Genomic DNA, 17749 nt, shown 5'->3' on the forward strand with positions numbered 1-17749 from the left:
CAGTCTTCTTTGTGAGGAGAGAAAATAATTTCAGGGGCGTTCAACAACAATGCATTAACAGCAAAATGAGCTAACCCCATACTGGATGCTTTATACCTTTTGGATAGCATGTCGCATTTTCCCAGTACCCATTGTCGAGACATGTTACCCATTGTACGCTGCTATCAAACCCTGTATCACACGAAACAAATGCAGCAGCACCAATGGATGTGTTCCCTCCGTTCTCATAGATGACACCATTTGGTATGCTTGGAAAAGTGCCACAACCTAAATTTGATCAATGGCATCTTGATAATAATGTAAAAGAATGTAAACAAAATAAGCAAGATACATCATGGTCAATTATATATGAGTTTTATCCACGAAAAAAATACCAAGACTATATGTTCTTACTTTGTCTAAATTCTATATATTCGTCAAAAATAATTAAACAAAGCACATCCATGTAGTATGCTTACTAGTCTCAGAATAGTCATTAATTTGCATAATTGAAAGTCATTTTGTTCATGTGTTGCGTTCTTTAGTCTATAGCGTCTTAAATTTACATTACAAACAGAGGAAATAACACATGTGTATTGAAAAGAGCTAGAGCCGTTGAAAGACTGAAAACAATTCTAGAATTGACAGTTACTCTAGTAACGTTACCACTAACCGCAACGTCAGAATTACATCAGTAAAAGTGAATATGTAATGTGTTCATAAATATTAATATTATAATAAAGTAACACTGGTATTATAATTTTACCCAATTGTGTATTATCTCGCGGAAATATTTCTGAAGTCGCGCAATTGATATAGGAAAACACTATTTGGTTAAGTGGCGAGGAACATTTCAAACTATGGCAGTCACTAGAGTTGCCCATTAATGTTGAACGTCTCCGAGCTTATTTCATACTTACAGTGAAAAGAGTGAACAGTAAGGAACAATAAAAATTCGGTCTAAATCTTCAATTGAAGCCGTTATTTTCTGTTCTTTTTTTTTTTCGCAAATTTATTTATGACATTCCTTTAATTGTTCATTTTTGTGTTCATGTCATATCTTTGTTACTGCCAACATGCTGGTTGATTAAATACACCTTGACATTTCCGAACTCATAGATTTCCAATATAACTAGGAACTTTTCTGCCAATAAACTTCTCTATGTTTCTGCGTCATTAGAAAATTTTAACATACATCTTCAATAATAAATCGTAATGTCGGGTCTGACTAGCTTGTCGTATTTGGCGTTGCAATAAAACCGAAATAAAACTAATTTTTTATGAAAGTATACATAGGTTTACATAGGTTTATACTTGTCCACATGAGTGCCAAAAGTAACAGTGCAGATATTAAATACATTTTGTCTGAGCACTTGCACCCTTGACAAACATAAAAGTTGACTTTCCTTATTAAGAGATTTTATAATATAAAAACATTTTTAGCGTCTAGTAGTACGCAATTTTCTTCTTTTTACTATAATCGTTTCAACGTTTTTATTGGCTAGGATACAAAAACAGACTGAATATTTTAAACAGTCATTTATATGGTATATACCTGAGGATCAACGCCAACTTGAATGAATCCGATACTATTACTTGCGAGAGCTAGCAAATTTTACAAGCAAACAATGAACACCTATATAAGGCAACATAAATTTATTAACGAACGAAAATTACGTGAAATCAGTACAAATAAACCACGTGATTATTGGAAAATCTTGTATAGCGTAAAACAGCAGTCGTCTCATCCAATGCCCGAAAATAAAACTTTCTATGAACATTTTAGAAACATAAACATACAAACAGAAACTGAAGAACAAACTCCATCCGATTTTCATTTCGATTTAGATGATACAACTGAATTACTAAATGGACCAATATGTGAAAATGAAATACACAAGGCCATTCTTAAATTAAACAGCGGCAAAGCTGTCTCGCAGCAAGATTATATATATAATGAATATATTAAAAGTACAAAAAGATACATGATCCAAATATACTGTAATTTATTTAATATTATTCTTGATACTGGTCAAATTCCAGACCCATGGCTTATCGGTACAATCAAACCTATTTTCAAGCGGAAAGGTTCTCCGTTAGACCCAGGAAATTATAGGCCTATAACAATCTAAACTATTCACTTCAGTTCTAAACAATAGAATTACGAATTTTCTAAACATTAATAACATTCTGTCAGAAGACCAGGCGGGGTTTAGGGCAAAGTATTCAACAGCTGATCACGTGTTTACTCTTAACTTTTTGGTAGAAAAACTTAGGTCCCAAAAGAAGAAACTTTTTGTATCCTATATCGATTTTACTTCTGCTTTTGATAAAATCTGGCGCATTGGCCTTTGGAGTAAACTTACTAAAACAGGCATAAATGGAAAAATATTTCAAGTTATGCGCAATATGTATGCCGATATAAAATCCCGTGTATCCTCAAATAATGACATTTCTGCTTTCTTCTCTAGTACATGTGGAGTTAGACAAGGTGAAAATCTTTCCCCGATTTTATTTTCTATTTAAATGATATTGAAAGTTTCTTAGAGCAAACCAACCCTTGAATTACTGTAGAGTACCATAACGATAACCTGGATGTATATTTGAAACGGTTGTACTATTATATGCAGATGACACAATTATTGTTAGTGAGGACCAAATATCATTCCAGTCAACACTGAACGATTTTTCAAAATACTGCAAAAAATGGAAACTTGAAATTAATATGAGTAAATCAAAGGTTATGATCTTTGGAACAAACAAACCTGAAAATTATATGTTTACTCTTGATGGTAAACCTCTTGAAATTGTCAAAGACTAGAATACAAATATCTAGGAGTGGTATTTTCGTCCTCACGTAGTTTTCTTAGTGCAAGGAAATCGCTTGCCTCTCAGGCAAACAAAGCCATGCACGTTTTATATAGTAGAATATTCAATCTAGATTTGCCTGTTGACTTTCAACTTAAGCTGTTTGATCAAACAATATTGCCTATTTTAAACGTTTAATTGTGAAGTGTGGGGCTACGAAAACCTTGATATTTTAGAAAAAGTACATACTGACTTCCTCAGAAAAAATCACACATTGCACAAATAGCACACCCTTATATACGTTATATGGTGAACTAGGGCGTTACCCTTTAGAAATAACCGTCAATACCAGAATAATTAATTTTTGGGCTAAATTCTGCACTTCATAAGAAAATAAGGTATCTAGACAATGTTATAATTACATGTATATGTCTGGGTTTAGTTTTAAGTGGCTCCGACACGTTAAGAGTATACTTGATAATACCGGCAATAGTGTTATATGGTTAAACCAACAACTTGTTGAAAACCGAAATCTTTATAAGAAAATCAAAAGAAATGTGTTGGATCAATTTTTTCAAACATGGTCAGGTCTACTTAACAATTCATCGAAAGGAAGAAATTATATGATGTTTAAAAATACTCAAAATTTTTAACCTTATCTTAAGGTACTATCATGCAGTCATCGCATTACGCTTTTTCATTTTCGAACTGGCAACCACCGATTGCCGGTTGAAACTGGAAGATGGCGTCAGTCCTTTGTAGAACATGATCAACGAAAATGCATCCTATGTAATCAGAATGATATTGCCGACGAATATCATTATATGTTTAAATGCCCTTTCTTCTGTCTGGCCAGGGGAAGACTGATCCCAAGTAAATATCATAATAGACCAAATGCACTAAAATTTAATGAACTAATGAACTCAACATCCCCCACTTTACTGAAGAATGTTGCTATTTTTTCTAAACGTATAATGTCTTTTTTTAACAAGTGAGTCATATTTTAAAGGCTGCAGCTAAAATGCGGTATACCCTCTCTCCCACGCCCGGCCCGTCATGTAGCAATATTACAATCTCTAATTATGTCACTTTATGTCTTTTTAATTCAGGAGAAGACATACCATATTTTAGCTGTAGCCAGAAATTTTCCAGTACCACAAATATGTAACAAGATGTACTATGAACCATTGAATACACATAGATTCTAGTATAACACTTAGAAATAACTTACCGCAGTTGTAGATTTATTCCACCATGAATAATATATATCCATTTTATTTAATTAAGTTAATTAGACAACTGTTATAGACTTATTTAAAATCACATTAGTAAACAATACAGCTCCACAACTAGTCCAAAATATTAGACATGTACATGCTCATTTTACCTTCAACATTCATTATTTTATTATTTTACATTTCATTTTCAATCTGCATTGTAACGTCTAAAAGGGCCCTAATCAGTAGAATGTAGCATTTTCTCACACGTAAAATATACGATGTACGCAGGTTTAAACAGTTTAGCCTACCGTTATTTATCATATTCTAGTAATATATCGTTTAAATTTACCTTTAAAATCCCTCATATCCAATATATGTCAATTGTGTACAGTTTTCAATACACATTCCGCCATTTTTCAAGCATATTCAGCAGGTTATAATATATTTAGAATCGACTTAGACGAAAACAATTTTCCACGTGAACTATTTGCCAACTGATCTAGAGGGAAAATATTTCGTCTAAAATTGATTCTCAAAATAAACTGTGTTTACACAACATTCGGATTAGACCGGCAATGTTGCACACCATAATACAGATACACGGCGATACATACAGTGGAAAGAAACAACTCGATATTTATACATGAAAAGTAACTTTTATTTTGTAATTATTCACATATGCAGTTGAAAAAAGGATTATTTTCTGTGTAAGTAGTGTTCTTTCACTTCGGATTGGGTTATGTTGTTCATAATTTGAAGATTAAAGGCGACATGAAGTATGTTCGCTTCTCACTACATGTTATAAATGGCGTTCCGATAAGACCTGACATAACCGATAGACGTCAAAATGTTAAAATATGTTATGTCAGGTCTTATTGATAGGACTAATTCACAACGCGCACAGAATTCTCACTTATTTTGACCTATGTCAACTAAACCGTAAACACCCCCGCACATGGGGTTTTCCACTGAAATAGTCGATTAATTCAAGGTCAGTATCACCTTTGTGAATGTGTACCGCGTTAACTGTATTGTCCACCACATAGAAACTAGAATTATTACCTATTTAAAACTACAAACTGTCCCCATTTATATATATAAAAAAACTTATGTAAATGTTTGTTTCAGTATTGCTATGTATATATACACCCACATTTGTTAATATAATAAATCATGTTGTTCTCATGTACATGCTGTAGAACCTGATTGTAAATAAAAGTATCTGTCTGTCTGTCTGTCTGTCTGTCTGTATTGTTATAAACATATTTCCTATCTGCTGCATGTACTTTTTTTAAAAGACGTAAATAATTACATCTGATCAAATGTAGTCAAAAACAAAGGAATCTACTGTACCTTTAAAATATATATTAACAATATCTGTCTCAAAACCAGGTAAGTACGTTTGTTGAACGCATCTTTCATTGGTATGAATCAGGAATATATCAGATCAATTTTAAACGATGCCAATTTTCCAATTTAGCAGGACAGAAAAGTTGGAAGACTAGTCGTAAGAAAGACAGACATTCCTGAATTTAAAGCGGCTCACTTATACCTTACCTGTAATTTCACATGAAGCGTTTTCCCATTCGCCTGACTCCTGACAGGTGATATTAGGAGTACTGGCTGTGTACACAGAGTCACACGTTACATACGCCATTGCTCCGTAAGATGTAGCGTCACCTACTAAATCTACGTTGCCGTGTTGTATTGATGGTACCCAACCACATTCTATAAATTACAAATATAAAACTCAAAAATTTACACAAAACACATTAAGATGTATATTTGACACGACCGAATCTACCTGATTTACAATTTAACAATTTAAAAGATATGCTTCGCTTCTTAAGTCGATATATCTTATATCCTTCAAACTTTGTTAAATACTATTGGTAATACTTAGATAAAGCTTCCATTTCAAAGTGTTTCAATAATTTAATTTTACTAGAGATATTACTGAAAAATCTCACCAACAATTACGCAATCTGCATTATCGTCCCAGTAACCTGTCTCAAGACATGATATATTTGAAACAGTAGCAATGTATCCCGTGTCGCATGTCAAATTTGCAACGGCTCCAATGGTAGTATTTGAACTATCCAGCGGGAAGTACTGCCCATTTTCTATATTAGGAACGACTCCGCAATCTAAAAAACAATTGTTTACGTTTATTTCAACATCCTATATCCTAACAATGAGAAATCTGTGAACAAGACATATCGCTATTCAAAATTCTAAAATATGACAGTGATTAACCTAGATATACTGATAATGTTTTATTTATGGTAGCTTAGCCATTAAAACTGTCAATTTTCGTATTCTCCGTTTGAAATTTGGCATTTTCCGGCAGGTACGAAAACCAATTTGCTTGTGACCGTCGAAAATACCACAGTAGAATACGGAGAATACGTGATCGTACGGAAGTTGCCGAGTGTCATTAAGGGTGCACCACATTGATAATGCCTTTGCATAGATGAAAAAAAGGTTCTTCGGTCAAGTGACGAAACGCACTCTCAACCGCGTGTCAATTAATTTCGAACGTCATCTCAATATTCGATAAACTAGAGATACACTTCCTATGAAATCTGTAGTAGTATTCTTCAGACTTCCGTACTCAATACAAGTGCTCTTTCATGAAATTTGACATACCTATGACATAAAAAGTGGCAGTCTCCGATCCCAAAACTCAAGACAGGGGGTACCTAATGAATTTGATTTGACATACCTACGACATAAAAAGTGACACACTCCTGATCATTCCCAGGCTCCAGACAAGTGATATCTAATGAACTTGACTTACCTATTACATAACGTGATATTTTCCCAATCATCTCTTGATCAAAGACATGTGATATCTAATGACATAACAAGAAACATTCTCCTAACAATTCCCAGACCCCTGACACGTGATATCTGATGAGCTTGACATACCTATGACATAACAAGTGACAATCTCCAAATCCTCAGACCCCATGCAAGTGATATCAAATGAACTTGACATATGGATGACATAACAAGTGACATTCTCCCAATCCCCAGACTCCAGACAAGTGATATCTAATAATCTTGACATACGAGGGGTGTTCCAAAAATAATGTCATTTGTGTTTTATTTCGCGGAAATCGTGTCATGTGTACACAAAACCACCTCGTGTCGATAGAACGATCACTGAATCGTAACAAAGGTAAATATCGCGCTCACACGTTCACTGACTTTGGTACAGTGTGCATTGCTTTATAGCGTATTCATTACACTTTACACAAAATGACTGGGAAAAGAGCTGAAAATGTGCTTGAAATTAGGGCCTACATAAAAGGTAGGTCGCTACTCGGCATGAAGCTTGTAGATATTCACCGTGAGGTGTGCGACATTTATGGGGAAGGTCAAATGTCTCATAGGACTATTTGTAGGTGGGTAGCTAAATTTAGGACCAGACAGCAGCAACTCAAAGATGCTGCTCGCACAGATCGTCCTGCAACAACTACGTCGATAGGTAACATCGAAAAAATCCTCAATTTGCTAAAAAAAGGATGCCCGATTCACCGTAAGGCAATTGGCCCGACTGACAAACTTGTCGTTTGCACGAGTTCGTGGAATTTTGAAGAAACACCTAAAACTTAGAAAAATAAATGCAAGATGGATACCCCATTTGTTAACAGATGAACAAAAGAGGATCCGTGTAACAATGGCAAAAAACTTCTGAACATGTACCTAAAATACAGCAAAAGGTTTTTGATAATATAGTTACTGGTAATGGAACCTGGGTTTATTATTTTGAACCAAAGTGGAAGTATTTCAACCGAATTTGGGCCACCAAAAATGCGAGACGCCCAAGTATTGCCAAACGAATACGAACAGTGAAGAAGGTTTTGTATGTATTTTTTTCACTCATAAGGGTCCAATCATTCGAATTCCGGTACCAAAAGGCAGTACGGTCATAGGAAAATTCTATAAAAATAGTTGTTCTAAGAAAATTGAAGAACTACTACAAAAGTCGCCGCCCCAAAACAGGACTTAAGTACCTCCGACTTTTGCATGATAATGCACCCGCTCAAAAGGCACGCATTGTCACCGAGTTTTTGGAGTCAGATGTTACCGTCCTTCCACACCCTCCGTTTTCGCCAGACCCCCTGCGACCATTTTCGATTTCCCAAACTTAAATATCATCTGTCTGGAAAGAGATACAAATCGAGAAATGCCCTTGGATCTGCTGTTTATCAGTATCTGATGGGTGTTCCCATAGAAGAGTATGAACAATGCTTCCAAAAGAGGATTGACCGGCTCAAAAGGTGTATTCAGGCTGACGGAGAGTAATTTGAAGTGCATAGCAAGTTAAAATGATCAGAACATTTGCAGTATAGGAGAACCGATGCAAGTGACATTATTTTTGGAACACCCCTCGTACCTATCACATAAAAAGTGACTTCTCATAATCCCCAGACCCGAGACAAGTGATATCCAATGAATTTGATATATCTATGAGATCACACGTGACATTCTGCCAATGCCCAGACCCTAGTCAAGTGATATCTAATGAATTTGATATATCTATGACATCACACGTGACATTCTGCCAATGCCCAGACTCTAGTCAAGTGGTATCTTATGACCTTGACATACCTATCACATCACAAGTAACGTTCTCCCAATTACCAGACTCAAGACAAGTGATTATTGATACATTTGCCGCATATCCTGTATCACATGTTACATTTGCATCGGCATTGTATGATGAGTTTTCTAACACATCTATTCTACCGTTTGAAATAGATGGCATGGAATCACATTCTGAAATACAAACATTTAATTAAACAGTGTTTTAAATTTGAGATATAAAACTGTTTGTGACACTTGGTACCATTTGACTTTAGGACTTATCTCAGACATGCAGTGATGTACAAAAAGAAAACAATTGTGGTAAAGTAAAAACTTTAACCCTAACCGCATAATTGAAAAAGTGGTAATATTTTACTACATATAATAACTCTTCAAAATTAAGACATTTTTGCTTCTAGTTTATCTGGCGGTTTAAAAAAAAGTTATTTCTGAATACTCCCTGTATCGTGTTTAACATTCAGAGAATTTCAAGGCTATGAGACTTTTAAAAGAAACATATGTCATACCAACAATAGAACATGTCACATTATCATCCCAGGAGCCGTTATCCAAGCAAGTTATATTTGGAGTATTAGCGACGTATCCTGTGTCACATGTCACATTTGCCATAGCTCCAAGGGATGTATCAGAACTATCTGACAGGAAAATGCGACCATTTGCAATGACTGGAACTTGTCCGCAACCTGTTTCTGTGATATAAAACCAATATTTAAAGTTAGTTTATATAATTTTCATTAATAAACATTTGAATTTTCATGATTATATATGGATTATACATATTTTCAACACCTGTACAGGTCATTTCGTAACTAGTGCGTGGTCTACGGATAACTCATTGAACTATCTTTTATCGTTTCAGGAAAACTATTATATATATAACTCACGTGTCGTCTATAGGTAACTTACTGAAGACTTTCATTACATTTATTTATAGGGGAGCTATTCAGATCATTATATAACTAATGTGTAGTCTACAGTTAACTCAATAAAACATAAAAAAAAACCATACAGATCATTATAAATCTGACGTATGGGCTATAATTAACTCTTTGACACATCTCTTACCGTATGAAGAAAACTAATGAATTTGACATACCTACGACATACAAAGTGACAATCCCCCTGATAAACATCTTATTTCGTGCGCACGACATATTATCTCGAGCGATCAACATCTTATCTCGTGCGCACGACATCTTATCTCGAGCGCTCAACATCTTATCTCGTGCGCACATCTTATCTCGTGCGCACGACATCTGATCTCGAGCGATCAACATCTTATCTCAAGCGATCAACATCTTATCTCGTGCGCACGACATCTTATCTCGTGCGATCAACATCTTATCTCGTGCGCACGACATCTTATCTCGAGCGATCAACATCTTATCTCGAGCGCACGACATCTTATCAATATATATTTAGGCCCTTTATGTGAATTCAGATCATCCGTAAAAACATACCATTGCCACCGTTTTTGCTTTTGTTCCGATTATACTTATAACTGTTTCACGTGTTTGCAGGGTATAATTTAAATACGCAAACTGATAAAAAAAGGCAACAAAAATCAGTGATTACGCAAAGAAATTAATTTAAGTCCTTGACAAAAAAAGATTTATTATATAGGCCTCGCCCATATAAGATGTTGGTCGCTCGAAAACGGTGTCGTGCGCACGAGAAATATGTTGATCGCTCGAGATAAGATGTCGTGCGCACGAAATAAGTTGTTGATCGCTCAAAATAAGATGTCGTGCGCACGAGATAAGATGTCGAGCGCATGAGATAAGATGTCGAGCGCTCGAGATAAGATGTCAAGCGCTCAAGATAAGATGTCGTGCGCTCGATATAAGATGCCGAGCGCTCGAGATAAGATGTCGTGCGCACGAGATAATTTAATCTTAAAAAATAATTGCATGTCCTAAATATACCACCGTATATAACTGACGTATGGTCTACAACTAACTCCTTGACACATTTCTTACCGTTTGAAGAAAACTATGCAGAGCATCATACAAATATTGTGTGGTCTATGATTATCTCATACCGTTAAAGGTGAAAACCTAACATACAGACAGTGGTTTGATATCACCACTTATTGTTGAAGAGATGAATGAAGGCACGGGTGCGAGAAAACTTAAATACCGGGTATATACATACCTGCAATAGAGCAGTTTACATCATCATCCCAGAAGCCTGTCTGCAAACAGGATATGTTTGGAGTATTAGCAACGTAATCTGTGTCACAAGTCACGTTTGCCACGGCTCCAAATGATGTATTAGAGTTATCCAAAAGATACAGCCGTCCATTTTCTATATTAGGAATTTGTCCGCAATCTAAAATTTACAGAAGTATATGTAGATCTACGGAGTGAGTTCAGTACGTAAAACATAATTCGCATTCAGAATCTACAAAATGAGACATTAAACGAGTTTACAGAATGAAAATGTTTGATAACTTGCATTCTAATTTTCCGTACTTTACAGAATTTAACAAACAATCAATGACGTCATAATGTATTAGGCAAGACTTTTTCCTAGACATACAAGTGATATTTAATGATCTAGAAATACATGTACTAACAATAATAATAAGTGAATTTCCATAACACTCACTTATTTACCAGAATTTTTATTAACATTAACTAAACATATTTACGTGTCATTTTCTAAATCATTAAGTTCCTGACACACTAGAAAACCCTTCGATTTTCACCAGATTCTAGACAAGTGGTATTCTGCTCATTAGACAAGTGATATCTAATGAGCTTGACATACCTTTGACATAAAAAGTGACAATCTCCAAATCCTCAGACCTCATACAAGTGATTCTAATGGACTTGACATACATATGACATAACAAGTGACAGTCTCCCAATCCCAAGACTCCAGACAAGTGATATAACCTTGACATACCTACGACATAACAAGTGATATTCTGCCAATCCCAAGAACCTAATAAAGAGATATCTAATGACCTTGACATACCTATGACATAACAAGTGACATTCTCCCAATCTTTAGACCCAAGACAAGTGGTATGTAATGAACTTGACATACCTATCACATCACAAGTAACGTTCTCCCAATTACCAGACTCAAGACAAGTGATTATTGATACATTTGCCGCATACCCCGTATCACATGTAACATTTGCCTGGGCATCGTATGATGAGTTACCTAACACATCTATTCTACCATTCAAAATAGATGGCATGGAATCACAGGCTGAAATACAGAACGTTTAATAATTAAACAGTGTTTTAGAACTGAGACATAAAATTGTTTGTGACACTTGGTATCATTTGAATTTAGGAATTATCTCAGACATGTAGTGATTTACAAAAAGATAACAATTGTGGTAAAGTAAAAACTCCAACCCTATAATTGAAAAAATGATATAATTTATACTACATAAAATTATAACTCTTCGAAAATTATGAATTGTTTGCTTCTATTTAATCTTTTTACAGATGTCATACCAACAACGGAACATGTCACATTATCATCCCAGTAGCCGTTCTTCAAGCAAGTTATATTCGGAGTATTAGCAACATATCCTGTGTCACATGTCACATTTGCCGTAGCTCCAAAGGATGTATTAGAACTATCTAAGGGCAAAATTCGACCATTTGCAATGACAGGAACTTGTCCACAACCTGTTTCTGTGATATAAAACGAATAAAGTTTGTTTATGTAATTCTCATTTATAAACATTTGAATCTTCACGATTATATATGGATTATGCATGTTTTCAATAAATCTACAGATCATTTCGTAACTAGTGCGTGGTCTATAGATAACTCATGAACTATCTTTTATCGTTTCAGGAAAACTATATATATAACTAACGTGTCGTCTATAGGTAACTTAATGAAAATTTTCATTACGTTATAGGAAAGCTATTCAGATCATTATAGCTTTCTAGATCATTATTTAACTAATGAACTAATGTGTAGTCTACAGTTAACTCATTAAAACATGAAAAAACATACAGATCATTATATAACTGACGTATGGTCTATAACTAACTCTTTGACACATCTCTTTCCGTTTGAAGAAATCTATGCAGAGCATTATATAAATATTGTGTGGTCTATGATTATCTCATACCATTACAGGTGAAAACCCAACATACAGACACTGATTCGGTCATATGACCACTTATCGTTGAAGTGATGAGTGAAGGCACGGGTGCGAGAAAACTTAAATACCGGGTATATACATACCAGCAATAGAGCAATTTACATCATCGTCCCAGAAGCCTGTCTCCAAACAGGATATGTTTGGAGTATTGGCAACGTAATCTGTGTCACAAGTCACGTTTGCCACGGCTCCAAATGATGTGTTAGAGTTATCCAAAAGATAAAACCGTCCATTTTCTATATTAGGAATTTGTCCGCAATCTAAAATTTACAGAAGTATATGCACGGAGGGAGTTCAGTACGTAAAAAATAATTCGCCTTCAGAATCTACAAAATAAGATATTAAGGTAGTTCTGCCCGTTTGGATCGAATTTTTTTCTACAATGTAGAATTTGATAAAACTCTGATTTTTCATAACTTCAGAATATACCTAGAAAATTCAGCAAATAAAAAGGATAGGTCGTGTGCTTGATTTTTTGCTAGACTGATTTGAAAAATATGGACCTCACGCAATATTTCATAATGGGAATCTATGGGAAAATCATAAGTTTTAGAACATTTTCGCCAATAGAAATTTTTCTACAATGTAGATTTTTATTAAACTTCTCAAAGTTGTAAATAAAGAGATGGTCTATAATTTGATAAAATAAAATGTATAGGTCCGTGTGCTTATTTTTAAGATATCTGACCGAAATTAAAATGAACCGGACATTTCACGCTAATTTTAAGACATTATTTTGAATTATTTAACGTGTCATATATTTTAGTACCATTTTGACATTAGAAATAAAGCACAGCGTCATTGTAATAATTTACACACAGGTTGCGATTAATTCTAAAAATGATTTCGTTCCGTACGCCAATCCAGGCCTTATTCTACGTTTCCGGATAAATGACGTTACGCATCACTTCCGGTTTATCAAACGTGCAGAACACCTTAAACAAGTTAGATTATCAGTAACTTTACAAATTTAACAATCAATGACGTCATAGTCAAGAATTATTCCTAACAATCTAAAAACAATTGCTTACTTTAATTTCAACTCCCTATATCCTAGCAACGAGAAATATATGAACAAGACATATCACTATTCAAAATTCTAAAATCTGAATCGTAAGATCTACTGATTATGCTTTACTTAAGGTAGCTTAGCCATAAAAACTGTCAATTTCCGTATTCTCCGTTGAAATTTCGGCATTTTCCGCAGGTACGAAACCAATTTGTTTGTGACGTCGAAAATGTCACAGTAGTAAACGTTATCGCACGAATTCAGTTCAACGACGTGATATTGTAGCTTTGCAGCAATCCGTAGTACGAACATTCCACGGGTGTATATGATACTAACACATCTTTCTACAAAATAATCTAGACTCGCATAACAAGGTGTATTCAGAACTTTAATATATAACAGAGTACAACTGAACACTAACAAGGTTATGACATTTGGTATCTATGAATAAAATGACAATCTCCTAATCATTCCAGACTCTAGACAAGTGATATCTAATGAACTTGACTTGCCTATGACATAACGTTACATTCTCCCAATCATCCTTTGACCAAAGACATGTGATATCTGATAAACTTGACATACCTATGACATAACATGTTGAATTCTCCTAATCATCCCAAGACTCCTGACATGTGATATCTGATGAACTTGACATACTTACGACATAACAAGTGACAATCTCCCAATCATCTCCATATCCCAGACATGTGATATCTAATGAACTTGACATATCTATGACATAACAAGTGACCATCTCGAAATCCCCAGACCCCATACAAGTGATATCAAATGAACATGACATACGTATGACATAACAAGTGACATTCTCCCAATCCCCAGACTCCAGACAAGTGATATATAAATTAAATAATCTTCACATAGCTATCACATAACAAGTGACTTCTCACAATCCCTAGACCCCAGACAAGTGATATCTAATGAATTTGATATATCTATGACATCACACGTGACATTCTGCCAATGCCCAGACCCTATCAAGTGATATTTTATGAACTTGACATACCTATCACATCACAAGTAACGTTCTCCCAATAACCAGACTCAAGACAAGTGATTATTGATACATTTGCAGCATATCCTGTATCACATGTTACATTTGCATCGGCATTGTATGATGAATTGTCTAACACTTCTATTCTCCCATTCAATAAAGATGGCATGGAATCACATTCTGAAATACAAAACATTTAACTAGAAAATGCTTTTGTAAAAAAGCGTATGTCTCCCCCAATGCAAAGTCCTATAGGCAAGAAGTCAATAGGGGTCAGGAGTGAAAGTCAAAGAGACACTGATGGTTGGCTGCAATAGGGATCATCTACTTGGCATGTCCAGTCATCCCGCTAAATTTCAACACTCGTGGCCTAGTGGTTCTCAAGTCACTGTTCAGGCTCCTGTGACCTTTGATCAAGTGACCTCAAAATAAATAGGAGTCATCTACTCTGCATGTCCAATCATCCTATTAAGTTTCAACATTGTAGGTCAAGTGGTTCTCAAGTTATTTCCAAAAAATGATTTTACATGAACAAGCCACTGTGACCTTGACCTTTAATAGACTGACCCAAAAATCAATAGGGATCATCTACTCTGCATGTTCAATCATCTTATGAAGTTTCAACATTCTGGGTCAAATGGTTCTCAAGTTATTGATCGGAACTGGTTATCAATGTCCAGGCCCCTGTGACCTTGACCTTTAACGGAGTGACCCCAAAAACAATAAGGGTCATTTACTCTGCATGAGCAATCATCCTATGAAGTTTCAACATTCTGGGTCGAGAGGTTCTGAAGTTATTGATTGGAAATGGTTTTCCATGTTCAGGCCCCTGAGGCCTTGACCTTTAACAGAGAGACCCTAAAATCGTTAGGGTTCATCTACTCTGCATGACTAATCATCCTACGAAGTTTCATCATTCTGGGTCAAGTGGTTCTCAAGTTACTGACCGGAAATGGTTTTCAATGTTCGGGCCCCTGTGACCTTGACCTTTCACAGAGTGACCCCAAAATCATTAGGGGTCATCTACTCTTTATGGTCAATCATCCTATTAAATTTCAACATTCTGGGTCAAGTGGTTCTCAAGTTACTGACTGGAAATGGTTTTCAATGTTCAGGCCCCTGTGACCTTGACCATTCATCGAGTGACCCCAAAATCGACAGGGATCATCTACTTTGCATGTACAATCATCCTATGAAGTTTCAAGATTCTGAATCAAGTGGTTCTCTAGTTATTGATCAGAAATGGTTTTCAATGTTCAGGCCCCTGTGACCTTGACCTTTGACGGAGTGATCCCATAATCAATAAGGGTCATCTACTCTTTATGACCAATCATCCTATCAAGTTTCAACATTCTGGGTCAGGTGGTTCTCTAGTTATTGATTGGAAATGGTTTTCAATGTTCATGCCCCTGTGACCTTGACCTTTGACGGAGTGATCCCAAAATCAAGCGGAGTCATTTACTCTTCATGACCAATAATCCTATGAAGATTCAACATTCTCGGTCAAGTGGTTCTCTAGTTATTGATAGGAAATGATTTTCAATGTTCAGGCCCCTGTGACCTTGACCTTTGACGGAGTGACCCCAAAATCAATAGGAGTCATCTACTCTTCAAGACCAATCATCCTATGAAGTTTCAACATTCTGGGTCAAGTGGTTCTCTAGTTATTGATCGGAAATGGTTTTCAATGTTCAGGCCCCTGTGACCTTGACCTTTGACGGAGTGACCCCAAAAACATTAGGGGTCGTCTACTCCAGCAGCCCTACAACCCTATAATGATTGAAGGTTCTAGGTCAAATGGTTCTCCAGTTATTGCTCGGAAGTGTGACGTACGGACGGACAGACGGACGGACGGACAGGGCAAAAACAATATGTCTCCTGGGGGAGACATAATTAAACAGTGTTTTAAATTTGAGATATAAGACTGTTTGTGACATTTGGTACCATTTTAATTTAGAAATTATCTCAGACATTTAGTGATGTACAAAATATTTACAGTTGTGATAGTATAAAAACTCCAACCCTTATTCTAAAATTGAAACAAAAAGATACTATTTAACTACATAAAAAAACTCTTCGAAACTTATGAATTGATTGCTTCTATTTAATCTTATCAGACTTATTTCTAAATATTTCTTGTATCGAGCTAAATATTTAGAAAGATACAACATTGAATTTCAAGACTATTACAATTTTAAAAGAAACAGATGTCATACCAACAACGGAACATGTCACATTATCATCCCAGTAGCCGTTCTCCAAGCAAGTTATATTTGGAGTATTAGCAACATATCCTGTGTCACATGTCACATTTGCTATAGCTCCAAAGGATGTATTAGAACTATCTAAGGGTAAAATGCGACCATTTGCAATGACTGGAACTTGTCCGCAACCTGTTTCTGTGATAAAAACGACTAAAATTCGTTTATGTAATTCTCATTTATAAACATTTGAATTTTCATGATTATATATGGATTATGCATGTTTTCAATACCTGTACAGATCATTTCGTAACTAGTGCCAGGTCTATGGATAACTCATGAACTATCTTTTATCGTTTCAGGAAAACTATATATATAACTCACGTGTCGTCTATAGGTAACTTAATGAAAATTTTCATTACGTTATAGGAAAGCTATTCAGATCATTATAGTTTTCCAGATCATTATTTAACTAATGAACTAATGTGTAGTCTACAGTTAACTCATTAAAACATGAAAAAATACAGATCATTATAAATCTGACATATGGTCTATAACTAACTCTTTGACACATCTCTTACCGTTTGAAAAAAAACTATGCAGAGCATTATATAATTATTGTGTGGTCTATGATTATCTCATACCATTACAGGTGAAAACCCAACATACAGACACTGATTCGGTCATATGACCACTTATCGTTGAAGTGATGAGTGAAGGCACGGGTGCGAGAAAGCTTAAATATCGGGTATATGCATAC

At 35.3% G+C, this 17749-nt stretch overlaps 1 protein-coding gene across 1 annotated transcript in view; it reads right to left on the reverse strand.

Annotated features, from left to right (window-relative positions):
• Positions 1–17749, reverse strand: part of LOC128558234 (uncharacterized) — a 110242-nt gene that overhangs the window by 50421 nt on the left and 42072 nt on the right. Inside the window, exons 44-54 of the mRNA XM_053547112.1 lie at positions 17005–17187; positions 14801–14968; positions 12848–13024; positions 12101–12283; positions 11679–11846; positions 10779–10955; positions 9131–9313; positions 8628–8795; positions 5978–6154; positions 5565–5735; positions 97–267 (exon numbers count right to left, since the gene is read on the reverse strand). Of these exons, the coding sequence (XP_053403087.1) occupies positions 97–267; positions 5565–5735; positions 5978–6154; positions 8628–8795; positions 9131–9313; positions 10779–10955; positions 11679–11846; positions 12101–12283; positions 12848–13024; positions 14801–14968; positions 17005–17187 (1926 nt within the window). The remainder of the gene's footprint in view (positions 1–96; positions 268–5564; positions 5736–5977; positions 6155–8627; positions 8796–9130; positions 9314–10778; positions 10956–11678; positions 11847–12100; positions 12284–12847; positions 13025–14800; positions 14969–17004; positions 17188–17749) is intronic.

Source organism: Mercenaria mercenaria, chromosome 7 (assembly GCF_021730395.1).
Source record: "Mercenaria mercenaria strain notata chromosome 7, MADL_Memer_1, whole genome shotgun sequence".
Taxonomy (NCBI): Eukaryota; Metazoa; Mollusca; class Bivalvia; order Venerida; family Veneridae; genus Mercenaria; species Mercenaria mercenaria.